Below are 14,984 nucleotides of genomic sequence, written 5' to 3' on the forward strand. Positions count from 1 at the left end.
TCATAGCTGTTCATCAAAGTGCTAAGACAACTTTCCATCCACATACTTCATGTGTTGCAATATATTGGTAAATATGTGTAAATTATAGAAAATAATCGAATCAATTCAGTCAAAATATTTCAGAATGATCTCTCTAAATGTCTTATTATTAAAGAATACTAATTCATAAATACTTTTAAATGGTGTGCTGGAGTGAGGTTTGTATTTCGCCCATCAACTAGCCATTATATCCCTATCTTAGTTGCTACCACTTTTTTAATTGAAATGTGAGTAGCCGAATTTAGCCACCCACAGAGTGTGTATCACCTATTGCAAGCTATAGCATATTTTATGTTTCATCAACTGCCACCCACAGTAACACAAACTATGGTAGAAAATTGAATTTTAGATTGTAAATCACTCTGTGCATTCATTTAACCAAGATCTAAAAAAAAATGGTGATAGCTGGTCCATAAAGATAGAATGCGTACTTAAGAACCCAAAAGTCATTGATATCTTCTATTTTATTTTATTAAGGTTTTTAGAAATCTTGACAGTTTGTCCCTGTTAAACTAGCTCTTCTGGCCTTTGATGTAGGATGTTCAATGCGAAGTAATCAAATTTACAATTGTATGTGTAAATATATATTTTACAAATTGATAGAAGTGTTTGTTTGGCAATAATATTATCTGAAACAAGTCGTTTTTTCGTTCAAATAATTCCTGTTTGCAAAATCCTTTTTTAGTTACAGGTTACATAGCTCTACCTAGGTTACTCTTAGCACTTTTGCTCTAAACTTACTCGTTTAGGAGCTACATAATGCAGAATGTACGCCGCAAGTAATTTTTTCTTAGTTGTGACACAATAACTATAAAAGAGTAGCGTTAGAGAAAAAATGCCAAGAATAAAAACCTTTTTTGATTGCATTTACTTTCTAAAAAAATCATAAAATATAGGTTCTTCTATAAGAAAAATTTAAGTTAGTGGCTAAATTGGAAAAAATGGCGGCTAAAACTATTTTTTTAACTTGACCAAAATTTTTAAGGTAAAAGATCCAAGGCAGGTTAAAATTTAAACAATTTAACATATTTTTATATCTCTTATAGCTTTTGAATAAAACACTGGCACATTTAAATCAATGAATACAAACCCTTTAACAAGCTCACTGCTAAAGGAGATTAAAAAAATTGAATCGTATCAATGCTAAAAAATTGTATTCCTCTATAACATTCCTTTTTGTGTCCTTATTGAAATACAATTACATAAAACAATCGGAAGTAAATATGACATCATAAAGTGACGTCATATTCATGGGTCAGTACTGACCCATCAGGAGCCAGAGTCAGAAAAAAATGGAAATGTCACTGAATACATTAAATAGGTCACTAAAAAATATATATTCTAAAGATATATGTAGTCATTATCATAAAATAATCAACATATATAAGTATATAAATTGGAATTGATTATGAATTCATAATGTGGCGTCATATTCATGGGTCAGTGCTACCCATCAAGAACCAGAGTAAAAAAATGGAAATATTTAACAAAGATGAAAGATATACCAGATTTAAAATGTTAATATTATTGAAATAAAATAGTTCAAAAGTTGATTGAAATTGAATATGACCGTCATAAAGCACACACAAGTAGCACAGCGAGGGGCGTTCACAGTAACGTGAGTCAGTATCGAACCAGCCGCCTCGGCAGGAGCGCGACGCGGGAACCAGCTGAAAGGTGAACAAAGCAAGTCACACACCACACTTACGTGGTATAGGTCCACTTCGACTGACGCTAGGCTCGCACTGAAGCAACAGATTGATGCACTGCAGTGTGGGTTAGTACTGACCCGGTCGCGTGAGCGATGCGATCACCGTCGGTCACTAGTGACCCACCCACAGCGAACGTGTTAAGAAGTGCAATGCCTTTGTAAAAAATTTAGTCTAGAAATATTTGAATTTTGGATAGTTCCCTGCGGCCTCTAGATAGACTATCGCGAGCACGTGGCCAAGTCAGCTGACTGAGTGAGAGAGTGAGACAAAGAATTGGCTTAGAGAGAGAGAGAGGGGGGGGGGGACCGGCCGCCGCGCGAGCGATAATAGTAGCGGTCGCACAAAGCTCATTTCGGCGACAAAATTCCAGTCTGACTATTCTCTATAAGCATTTAGCTTCTTAAAGGGTTTGTATTCATTGCTTATATCAATCACCCAGTATATTTTCTTTTTCCTCATTTAATTTAGAATAAAATGTATGGAACAGTTTTTTTATTTAGTGACTGTTTTACCACATGTCTAGTTACTCAGAAATGGAAACAAAATTTGTGCTTGTCTGGATTTGAACCCATATAGGAATTCAGTCTTGTAAGGGGTAAGGTAAGGGTTATATCATACAGGGTGTTCAAAAAAGGAGGGGATATATTTTACAGAGTGATTCCTTGGGTCAAAATAAAGAGGAAATCAAGAATAACATTTTTTCCCAAATCGCCTCGTTAACCAGATATCTGCCAATTTGTATTTTTTACAAAAACATTTTTATCTTGGAATTTTTTTAACATATCTTTATGAAACTTGGTAGTTAAGGTAGAAGAGACCCTTGTTAGAAAAAAAATCATATTAATTGATTAAACTTAAAATCTCAAAATGGTGGCCATTTTAATTTTTAAACTTAAATTAAATTACAAAAAAATAGCTGATTTTATGAAAAAATTTCAAGAATACTTTTATTTAGCATTTTTAATTCCCTATCAAACGATCCCAAGTTCAAGAAGATCTAATAATAAATAGCTAAAAATCGTTATATTTAAGCTGCTTCTAATTTGATCTTCTTGAACTTGGTATCATTTGATAGGGAATTAAAAATGCTAAATAAAAGTATTCTTGACAATATTTCATAAAATCAGCCATTTCTTTGTAATTTAAGTTTAAAAATTAAAATGGCCGCCATTTTTAAGTTTTAAGTTTAATCAAGATGTTTTTTTTCCCAACATGGGTCTGTTACATACATACCAAGTTTCATAAAGATCAGTTGAAAAAACTCCAAGATAAATTGTTTATGTAAAAAAAACAAAATGGCGGATATCTGGGTAACGAAGCGATTTTGGAAAACATGTTATTCTTGATTTTATCTTTATTTTGACCCAAGGAATCACTAGGTAAAATATGTCCCCACCTTTTTTGAACACCCTGTATGTTTAAAGGTAGCCTATTTCATGTAGTTTAAGAATATACATGTTTATATATGTATGTCTTCAGTTAAAGTTTTTATGGATTTAGATTAAACTCAGCAAAAGTGCCTAAATATTCGTGAAATTTGGAGGTTGTCAATGCGACACCTAGAGGGTTAAATGTTCTACTTGTGTCTTAAAGACTATCTTTACGCGATGATTGCGTAAACTACTATAAAAAAAACTAAACATGAATATTAAGCCTAGACCTCTCCATAATATTGTATTGAGAAAAGCAGGGCATTACATTAAAATGGAAAATATTAGCGGTATTCATGCAAGGTGAATAGGTACCAATAGCCCTCAGGTCAATTTTTACATTTACGATCTGTAAACATCACATAATGCTAGTGAGAATCTAGCCTTAGTGAAAAAAAAACTAAAAACAAAAGGAATTCAAATAGCTCAAAAATAACTAAAAGAACAATTTAATTCAAATTAACACTTCTCTTTTTTTGAACAAAATCTGAAATAATAACTTACTAAGTAACAAAACAAGGTTTACTTACATTACATTAATAACATGGAACTGCATTTAACAGATTGTATTTTTACAACTTGTACATCTAGAAAGTGAGTCATTTACAACAAAAACAGATGAGCAAAACATTTATATGGTAATGAATATTAATGAGGATAATAACTATTTCTTAATAACACATTCTTAAAATATATTGATTAGCTCAGATTTCAACAATGTCTTAGACTACAGGGAATACATCTGAAGATAGTATTACTTATTAATAACTCACAGCACAGTTAGTTAATAATCACTAGAATAACTGTTTCAAAGGAACATTGTTATAAATCAGCTTGTTCACAAAATCACACTTTTGCTTGAATACTTATATGTTTACCTTATCATTTATAAAGCTAAATCTTAAACCACATTATCTAAATGTCTTTGTGTAAAGGCACTTGAAGTTAGTTCAGTCTTCAGTATTGAACACCTAATTCTACACCTCTACACATTATAAATTGGTCTACACATACACTAAACATTGGTATTGTGTATTGTATTCAGTGTGGAATTTCAGATTAGGAACTAAAAATCAGCTTTGTACTATCTTCCATCTCAAATATAGAATGGACACTAGTCATCAGTATTCTAACACTAGTGTTTGGTAATACACTTTGGTGTGCGTGTGATGCGTTTCTGTGGTATGCTACTTCAACAAGTTATCCTCCGTTAGGGTTAGCTCCTCCCTTTGTTTTTCTTTTGGGTCGTTTTCTATTCCTGATACCCTTTGAGGGTGGTTGAGATTGGCAAGAACCAGCAACATTAGTGGTTGACAGGAGAGAAGGTCTTTTGTTGACTCTAGCGTTGACATTACCATCACAACCAGGAGCGGACACATCTGCTTGGTTCTTCATCTGGTTGAGCTGGTTTCTGGTAGTAACTCCAGGACTACTGATCATCATCTTCATTTTACTAGTGTTTTCCAATTGTTCGACAGTTGTTATGCCGAAGCAGTTTACCAATCGTTGTCTAGAGATTCGTCTACCCCTCATCAGCAGTCTGTAGTTCATTTCTTTTTTACTGAGGTAGTAGTATTGTATACACTCCCACACGGTTTTATTCTCGAGGTGAGAGGCTATGAGATGGAAATATTTTCTGTGAACAAGAAACTTGGATTTGAATATTTCTTTTTCTTTTTCAGTCCACACATTTGACATCTGACGCGCTTTGTACTCGGCAGGAAAGTCTGTTACTTTTCCGTTGGTGTCTTTGTAGCGACTACGATCCTCAGGATTGAGTAGGGGAGGTGGGATTACAGCTACAGCCCTCATATTCTCAAGGGTGTCACCCTTTTTCTTCTTCTCTTCCTTTAGTTCAGGGAATTCTTTTTCATAAATCTCACGGTATTTACTTAGAGTATTTTGTCTTTCAACAGAGTTTTCAATTTCCTCAACTCTCATACGCCATTTCTCGTATTGTATCGAGTAAGACTGAGCTAGGATTTCCACATTTGCTTCTCTTGTCTTTCTTTTATTGCCTAGGTGCTTTACCAGTCTCTCCTTAAATAAGGCGTGTGTGCTGATATTTTTATGATATATAGGTGTATCTGAAGGTTGGTTGTATAGAGGAAGTTCCACTCGAGGTCCTTGAATTGCCAACGTGAGATGGGATTTTTGTGCCTTCTTTCTGTTGTCTTCACATATCTTCTGGAATGGTGACAGTAGGCTAGGCTGCAAGGATAAACACTCAACTTCACAGATCCCTCCTGTCTGAGAAGCTGCGACAGTCATCTCTTGTTCTTTCAACTTAAGTATCCTGATTGCTGCCTCAAGTTGTCTCATTTCGTGATCCACTCTATTGATCCTCTGAACGACACCATGTTTGAGAGACTGGCGATCAATTTCTTCAAGCTTCTTGTCAAAGATGCTTATGATATGGTTCGTATTAACCTGCAGCAGGAAATTTTGCTTTACAGATTAAAAATATACTTTAATATTATCATTATGCATAGCATTAATAACATAAATATAATAAAATATACAACTAAAATACCGAAATCATTCAGCTAATTTAATGATGTTAAGCGTATTGATAATGTGCGTTTTAAAATTAGTACAATTTCACATCTATTTCAATTGTAGAGATACCCAAAGTAAAACCTTGCTAACCTGGACCTTGGATTTACCAACTTCTTACTTTTCAATGAAATTTCAATTGGTCTGTTTACTCGTTTACAGGTGTAAGCTGTTACTCTTTAACTCTGGTTAACAGAAAAACATTGGTTTAACATGTCAATGATAATGATTGAAAGATATTGGTCGGTGGGTTTTTTGAAAACCTAAAGTGTGTACTTTTTGTGTAATTTTGACTCATCCCTTAAGCAAAGTATTTAAAACACATATTATGATCATCTTAAAATACATTCAGTTAGGAGGAAATTAAAGTTAAAAAATAAAAAATAAAATTGAAGTATAATATGAAATAAAGTGAAAGCAATTTATCTAGGAAGCTTGCCGGAATGGGAAAAATAACACAATGCAATGCTTATGTACTCTATGCACAAATACTATCTTCCTTTGATTAATCTCTCATTTCAACAATAACAACTTCCCTTTGCTGAAAGGCTGTTGGCAATAGAGAAATATTCAGTATTATGAACTTCTACTGCTTATGAGATTTTTCAACACTTTTGTTTATTTGGTTAAATTAGACAATTTTATGCACATTTTTCCTGAGGCACTTTTGGGGCAAACATTGTTTTTACCCCAAAATTTCATGTTTTAAGGTTGCCACAAAAACTAACAGTAAAGCCTGTTACCGTATTGAATGGATAATCAACTTATTTAAACAGATTAATACAAATTATACTGTAAAGATAAGAATTAAGATTGATCCTCAAAACTAGTTTAACCGAGTGGTCAGACATGTTCAAAGCAGATTGTTGTCGGGCGGGCCTACTAGGACTGTTTTCCACAGCAGCACGGACTCTATCAAATTTGAGTTGTCTGACTCCGATCTGACATTGGATGGCTTGTCAGCTTCTTTTAAACGCAGGAGCCATTGTTCTAAAGTTGACAACATACCACATAGTTGGCCACTTGACGGAATCGACGTCGCCCGAATTAATAAAAAAAAACAAATGGATGGAACTGCCGCTGAGTTGCAATGACTGAATCATCACTTTTTAAATTGAACTCAATAACAAACGAACGATGCTCAGGTGACCACTGCTCTATGACCACAGAAAATGGCATCGTGTAGGCTTTCCAACAAGCCTAACACCACCACTTTCAGACTACCTGTTGCTGAACAGTGCGCTACATAAAATAGATCGGTTTTTTGACGCACCCTGTATTTATGTATATATGTCCGTCCAGACGATAACTTGAGTAATTTGTCCGATTTTGATAAAATTTGTTTTGAAGGTGTAAGGCGGGATAAGCCAGCATGATCGGACAATGGGAACGGGGTTTAACGGTTTTATGGGGTAAAAATGGATTTTTCTAATTTTTTACTCTCAAAAAACAAAATTTCTCAATTTTTCTCCAGACCTTTTTAAATAACTTAAAAAAATTAATAATTTAGTATATCAAAGTGTTTTTGTACCGTTATTGGTAACAGAGAATATTCAAAAAATTGTTAATTTAAAATTGACATGATATTCTTATGGAGATTATTGTAAAATGTTGTACTGTAGTTTGCTTGTTCATGGATATATTTATATCAAACTTGGCAAATTTATTTATTTTATATTAAGCTACTAATATTTTACTAAAAACCACACTTTATTAGTTTCCTTGTAGCAGCAAACCTAGGTACTCATTAAACCTAATGCTATTTAAATAGATTTAATTGACAATCAATTCAGACAAATGGAAATTCGCTTAGTCAGTAGGTTTGCTGCGGCGGGTGTATTTTAAATAGTATTTTGCAGTGTCTTGAAACCTAGTTAGCATCGTGGAGGTAATATAAAAAACCAACAATTTGGTTCCTTAGAGCCTAAACTTTACCTTACTAATGTAGCTTAACTTTAAAACACTTAATACAGCCACAAATTTGCACAAAGGTCCAATCACTCGACCTATCATCCTCACATACCCAAATAAGGCAACCTTAAAACACGAATCTCGGTGTGAAAACAGCTTTTGCCCCCAAAGTGCCAGAGGAAAAAAGCTCTTAGCATTGTCTAATTTAGCCAAATAAACAAAACAAAATTTGTAAAAATCGCTTGAGTAACTTAAGTTCATAAATACCAAATATTCTATTTGTTATTTCTATTTAGAGTAAATTTGTTGTTTCTTGTGCCCGATTGGATTCAGGTAAGATAGCTATCCCAAAAAAAATCCTTAAACATTTGTGGCCTTTTACATCCCCCATACTGTTATACTGTTATAAAATAGAATGTTAGTGTAGAATTCCTCACAAAAAAATATTTAAGTCAACACCACGCAAACCACAATAGAAAAAAAATAATTTACTTAACACGTTCGCTACTGCAATAGTACGAAATTTTTCATTCACATGGGCCAGCGACGCACATATGCGATGGCCGGTTTCCACCCATAGACTGCCGTCGTTTATATGCGACGTCTAGTCACATTAAAATAGACTGCCGTCGCATATTTGCGTCGGAGCTCCAATGTTATTAAAATGTATATATCTTTTTAACGGTCTATTTGAAGGCACTGAATTCCCTGCAGTGGTCTACAGAGATGTCTGACGCACCACTGCGTCGCTTGGTCTGTGGATATGATGATTGGTGCCGTCATATGATAGTTGGAAAAACTGGTCTTTATTTTTCTACATCACTGTATGTATGTATGCAATATGTATGCTGCATTATCCTATGTAGCTTTTATATTTGTTCAGTTATAAACTGTTCTTGAATAATCTGTTTTTTTTTTTTTTAGTTACTTTCACCTAAATACAAACAAAAATTTACTGTCGCATATATGCGACGTTTGGTCTATTACAAGAAAACTATGATAATTTTAATTTTCACTATTGTCTTTGCTGTAGACCGGCCGTCGCAAATATGCGACATTACAAAAGTTTATAAAAAATAAAAAAATAAACCATAATAAATTATTTACAAACACAATTGTAGCGTATTACAATGTAAATGATCACTGTTTTACAGGTTTTCTCCCGTGGTCTGTGTGTACTGTTATCCAAGTGACAGCCGGTCTATGTGTAAGATTCAAATGTTCTCGGTCTGTGGTAATGACCGCGGCGTCGCATATATGTGACGCTCAGTAGCGAACGTGTTAAGAATCTGTTAAACGAATTGAAAGTGTTAAAGAAGATAAAATTACAACAATTTTGGACTGAAGAAGTAAAAATGTTGCCTACAAGAAAATACTCAAACTTACAACTTACTACCTCATTCATTACTACAAGAAAGTTACTATAAAATGCATCATAGTTAATGCATTTTCTTCAGTTTCTTTGTAAACAAATAATTAACTTGTTATTGTTAATTATTATGCTCTTGGTCCCATAGGTGACAGATTAGCAAGATTCTACTACATTGTTTTCAGCTTTTGAAAAAGAGATTAAAACTACCTTGGATGTAGTTTTACTATTAGTAGAACAACTCCAACGTATTTATCATCTTTTAAAAACAGAAAACCCACTTAGCTTTCCCCACAGACAGAAATATACTTTCTTTCCAAGCTTGATCTTATAGCAAGATTTAGAATAAAATCGAACATAGTTGAATTAATCTTCTGACAGAGTGTGCTCTCATCGATTGCTGATTTCTGTTATTAAACCAAAATTTCCAACCAAACTATACTGATAGGACAACTTATTTTAACTACAGTATAACATATTTTAGATTAACCCTCACAAACTATCATAATATTTGAAACCAACAAAAGAAATGGAATTTTGACAGTAGCTCGCTCCATGAATGGTTAATTCAACTATGTTCTATGTCTACAGCTGGTCAATAAATGGGATGTCTACCTTGTACTCAATAGTGACAGACATAATTTTGGTCCAGTAAACTTTAGTGGACCAACTACAATTTGGCCTATGTTCACAGTAAAATATTGTAGCCTACTTATTTTTGCTTGTTTCAATTTTTCCTTTGGAAGCCTATTTGTTATCTAATGAGTCTCTATTTTATGAAAACATTATTATCACATAAAATTCTATCCTACTTATTACAGAAACCCCGATTTATATTTCATGTTAGTGATGTGAAGCCAACTTTCATTTGTAAGGTTTGTAAAGAGAGAGAGAGACATGTTACTTGATGAGAATCACGTTAATTGAAGTACCAGTAGTATTACACAGAACCAAAAAGGACTCCGTATAACCAATAAATACAAATTTTAAGTAAAATACAAGAGCAGTGGTATTAGAAGTCCGGTTAGTCCGGCCAGTGGTCTGGTCCCGAGGTGACCGAACCAGAGGGAGTCTACTCTAGTAAGAAAGTGGCAAGAAAATAAGCAGTTTGACAGAGTTTTAAGGCTTGATATTTCCATGCATAGTAAAGAACCAGTAGAGCCAGATTTAGACAAATTATACAGTTATTGTCAAGAGTATTGGCAACACTGAGTTAGTAGTCTACACTGAAATATTCCACTCCAAATCAGCAACAATGTTTTCATTTATCGTAAACTGAACCTAAAGAACAAAGAAAACACTAACGCAATTCTAGTTAGTACAAGAAACTTCCAAAAAGCAAGGAGCTTGAAGCACATGCAATCCACTTTAAAGCACCAATCTACAGGGTATTCTAAACAAAATTATAGTTGTGAAAGAAACCCCCACTTGACGCATCTTGCATAAGTTGTAGATTCAAAACTCAACCAAATATAAACATGCAAATTGAAGGAGTCTTTTGCATAGTAGAAAAATAGTTCTGAGAGACTATGGTCCTTGAAAAATCATTTTTGAAAATCAATTGAAGCAGCGAAAGGCCATTCTAACATACAAACAGAATGATACCAGCTCAACAGGACTGTGTTTTAAATGACTGTGAAAGTAATACAGTAGACTCCCTCTTATCCAGACTCCTCGGGACCGAGGCCAGTCTGGATAATGGATTTTCCGGTTAAACCGAAATCTCCAAAAACTCGTTAAAACGTACCATTTAAATGCATACTGTATATACGTATTTGACTTAAATTTAGGAGAGCATTGTATTTAGACTTTGTGATCACTGGTCTCAAATCCTTCCCACGAGAACAGTTGTTTCAGTACTACCCACTTTCTGCCGATCAAGTCCGGTTAAACCGATCTGCTGATAAAAATACTACAGTTAAAGAGATGTAATTTCTGCCGAGTTTAGTCTGGTTAAAACGTGTCCGGATAAGAGGGAGTCTATGTACAGTTTCTAGTTGTTACATACTTCTTACAATAGTAAGAAGTAGTCCTATACAATAATTACTTTGGACTCTCTGAAATACTGAAATAATCGTTTATTACTATCTATATTGTAATAGACTAAACTATCAACCTCTTAAAATCATAGTTTCAAATTAAAATTATCTAAAATTGTACACATAATGTCAAATACAAGATCAACTGTAACAAATGTAAAAAAAGACTATATTGGGCATTTTGAAAATTGATCAAGAATCTAAATTGCGGCAAACAAACAAATTCATTAAGACCTTTTATTGTATTATATTACGATTATATTTTTCCTTAGAGGGTAGAATTATCCATGGGGTCAAGTAGGGGTAAGTGGAACCAGGGGGCAAGTGTAACCGCAGCTTATCAATAAACTGATAAGAGAAGTTTCAGCTTAATTGCCATTATATTGTGTTCTCTGGACCTTGTTTTAAGGTTCTTAACCTTAAAAAACTAAATAACATATGAAAAAATGTACTTTTTCAGTTTTGAAAAAAATAAAAGCTTACATACGACCTTGCAATGTAAATTCAGAGGTCAAACTTAGAAATTTTTTAAAATTACATTTTTAAAGTAAATTTAACAATATTTTGTGTACTAACTATTGTTTGCATGTAGATTCAGAATATGAATATCACTTCAAATTTATTAGGCCTAAATTTCTTACAACGTAGATTTTACAACCGTGATTACACTTGCCCCCTAAAATTTTACCGGTGGGGCAAGTGGAATATTAGTAACAGTTCTAGTAGCTGAGAAGACGAGTTTTTTTCACTAACTGACCATAACAATATGAGCTAGATTTAAAAAACTGAACTATACATTAAATAATATTTTTTACAAGTGAACCATGTGCCCAAAGAGTTATACTACAACCACACACAATGCAAGTAAATTTTTTGTTATAATTTCCTATTTTTACAAGATTTTGCAATTTAACGTTTCTTTGCATTTTACGATGTTTTCAGCAAAGGTTTACGAAAAAGTTTGTAACTTAAAAACGGATAGAGCTATTTTTATAATTCAAAAAGTCCCAGAGTTACAGAAATATTCCCTATTGACCCTCTTGCCCCTCATTCCTCTCAATGCAATATATTTTAATTCAGATGTGGGTAGTTCCACTTGCCCCCATGGTGGGGCAACTAGAACCACAAAACAAAAATTTTTTTATTTATTTTTATTCTTAAGGAAGAAACTTTTTTTTAGTTATTGTCTATTTAAAAAGCTAATTAGTTGTAGTTATGGTACAAACAACTTCACAATTACAAGTATAATACAACCAGGAGCAATGTAAGGTCAAAGTAGAACTATGCTAAAACCTGGTTCCACTTACCCCACTTGACCCTAGTAAAATATTAACAATGGAAACTAATCCATACAACGTAACAAATTAGGAAATACCAGAAAAATTACATGTTCAAATTATATTCTCATCATCTTCATTTATCAAACATGTTAAAGACATGTTTCTCTATTTTTATTTTATATACAAATTATAACTATTAGGCCTATATTGTTTTGTAAAAACAGACTATTATTTCAGAGTTTTAACTACACAAAAATTCCTACATGATGAATTGTGGAAACAATTCATGACTTCTCAATGTCACGGTCAGGGGTTTTTCACATGAATTATTCTCCACTACAAAGGTATGTAGAAGAACTTAATTTAATAGAATATAAAATTAGAAATATGAAGTAGCCTAGATATCAAAGTTATAGGAAGGTTAGCTAAAGTTCACAGAAAAGTGTAAGATTTTGATAAGGGTGGATGGAGTGGGGAAGGAAAAAAGATATTACTCCATGACAGTAGCTAGTAAGTTAAGTCTCAGGCAAGATATGAATAGTTGTTTCACATATTTTATAACTCGTAGAAATGTATTTTCTTTGGTCAAACTTCATTAAACAATTAAGTATACTGTTAAGGTAAACAAACCCAAGTTAAATAAACGAACACTACTGTTATTATAATTACAGTAAAAAACAAAATTATAATTTCTTTGTTACGGTACTTATCCACTTTAAAACTATTTTAACTCATTGTAACAAACAATGTTTACCTAACCCGCCATGTTAAACTTCCCTATCCCAAGCGTGGTGTATACAACTTCCTTACTACTCGAGTGATGTAAAGTATCAAAAACTCACTCGGTGATGTAAGGAAATCCATTTAAATAACATTGAGTGCATAACTTAAAAAATAAACCTCTATGGAGCCAACGACATTCAACGCTAGAAATCAGCTGTGCGCTTGAATGTTAGCCTATTGTTATGCTTTAAAAAATTTTCCTAACCTAGCTTTTGTTTGTAAAAGAACGTTACTGTTAGAAGATGAGTGAAATGGATAATGATGAAAAATATTGTACGTAAACCCATGTATATTGTCGGGTCAGGTAAAATCTTGTACGTTACACGTTACGCAAGAGCGTGTAAAACATCACTTAGGTGAATTATGCAACTCGCTTCCGCTCGTTGCACAACATTCACCTGCGTGATGTAAAAACGCTCTTACTACACTTGTAATGTAAATAGCTATTATAATGTAAATAGCTATTATAATGTAAATTTTACCAAAGCCAAAAGATTAATGGTTTATAAATAGATATACTGAGTTACACCAGAAGCAGATATGAACTATGAGAATTGAGAAGTCAACTAACTGTGAGTTGACTTCGAGTAGGCTAACCAAATAAAGTGAGGTTAGAAAACCTGAGTAAAAATATGAGGGGTTCTACTGTACCGGTACTGTGAAAAAATGCTAAATCTAAAGCCTATGTCCCACGGAGCGTTGCGCGGCGTGGGACAGGGTAAGCGCGTGGTGGTACGCGCAAGAGTGGCGTGGAGCGGGGTTGCGCGTCCGTTCCCGCAAAATGTCAGTTAACCCTTTCAGTGCTATGAAACGATATATCGTTGTTTTAAAAAAACCCTAAGGGATATTTAAAATCTCTATATCCTAAGGGATATAGAGAGGAAGGTTATTTAAAAAAAATAGCAAAACGGCCATTGGTGACCTGCATGTTCATAGGATACACTACCAACCACTTAGCTAAAAGATTCGCCCAATCCGATGATTTCGAGGTGTATGTCTAAACCAAGGATTATGAACACCTCACTATGCCCCAGTGGTTGTAGTATATCGCTACAAACAAACAGGTCACCAATTATTTGCCACACAGGACGGGATTCGAACCCGAGCAGACACAAAAACACAGTGTGTAGTTTGGCACAGTGTGCCAAGTGACACACGCCCTAGCCTTCTCGGCTATCTGTGCTTGAAGACTGGGGAGTCAAAACCCGGTATTTAAGCTGTCGCCACCGATTGCGAACAGATGGCGCTGCAGATAGTTGTTCAATGCGATACTAGGTAGCAGCACCAGCTAGTCACGGACTATTTAGATGCAATCTTTTAGTTTTAGTAGTAGTAAATGTGTTCCTGAGACTTTGCTGCAAAACATTAGTTTCCCTAAAATTGCTATATTACAATAACCTCATCCAACTAAATCAGGGTTAAATTCAATATTACATTGTAAACTATATGTCTTTTGATTTTGAGAGATTTCGGTTTCAAATAATGCTATCAGAACATAAAAATTTATAAGAAAACCAGGAAAATTACAACAAAAACTAAGTTTTATTTGATGTTTACTATAAATACCGGGATTTATCTTTCTTATATATTTTCTTACTGTGTTATTAATCAAAATTAGCCTAATTAATAAAATAGTGACAACATGACAGTTAAAATTCAACAACGGGTAATGGAATTAAAAGGCAAACAAAAAAGTCTTACAAAATATGAATTATTGGCCTAGCACTGAAAGGGTTAACATCAAAGGCGCGGGTTGGAGCGAGGACCTCCCTGCGCTAGTCCTATTTAGTTATACATGTTTTGTAAACTGTTGTCGTAAGAAATTAAATAAACATTATCATCACTATCAATTAATCAATAATATT

General features: G+C 33.7%; 1 protein-coding gene across 2 annotated transcripts in view; it reads right to left on the bottom strand.

The window, feature by feature from the left end:
• Positions 1 to 14,984, bottom strand: part of LOC128988955 (sorting nexin-17-like) — a 58,856-nt gene that overhangs the window by 9,965 nt on the left and 33,907 nt on the right. The window contains exon 10 of one of the 2 annotated variants that reach the window (XM_054410748.1): positions 3,956 to 5,611. The exons of the other annotated variant lie outside the window; for it this stretch is intronic. Coding sequence (XP_054266723.1) covers positions 4,382 to 5,611 — 1,230 coding nt within the window. The 3' untranslated portion in view covers positions 3,956 to 4,381. Of the gene's footprint in view, positions 1 to 3,955; positions 5,612 to 14,984 lie in introns of those variants that run through there. 2 annotated transcript variants of the gene reach the window in all.

The sequence above is a fragment of the Macrosteles quadrilineatus genome, unplaced genomic scaffold (assembly GCF_028750875.1).
Source record: "Macrosteles quadrilineatus isolate MER2022 unplaced genomic scaffold, UCM_ALF_1.0 Scaffold_3__2_contigs__length_128488019, whole genome shotgun sequence".
Classification (NCBI taxonomy): Eukaryota; Metazoa; Arthropoda; class Insecta; order Hemiptera; family Cicadellidae; genus Macrosteles; species Macrosteles quadrilineatus.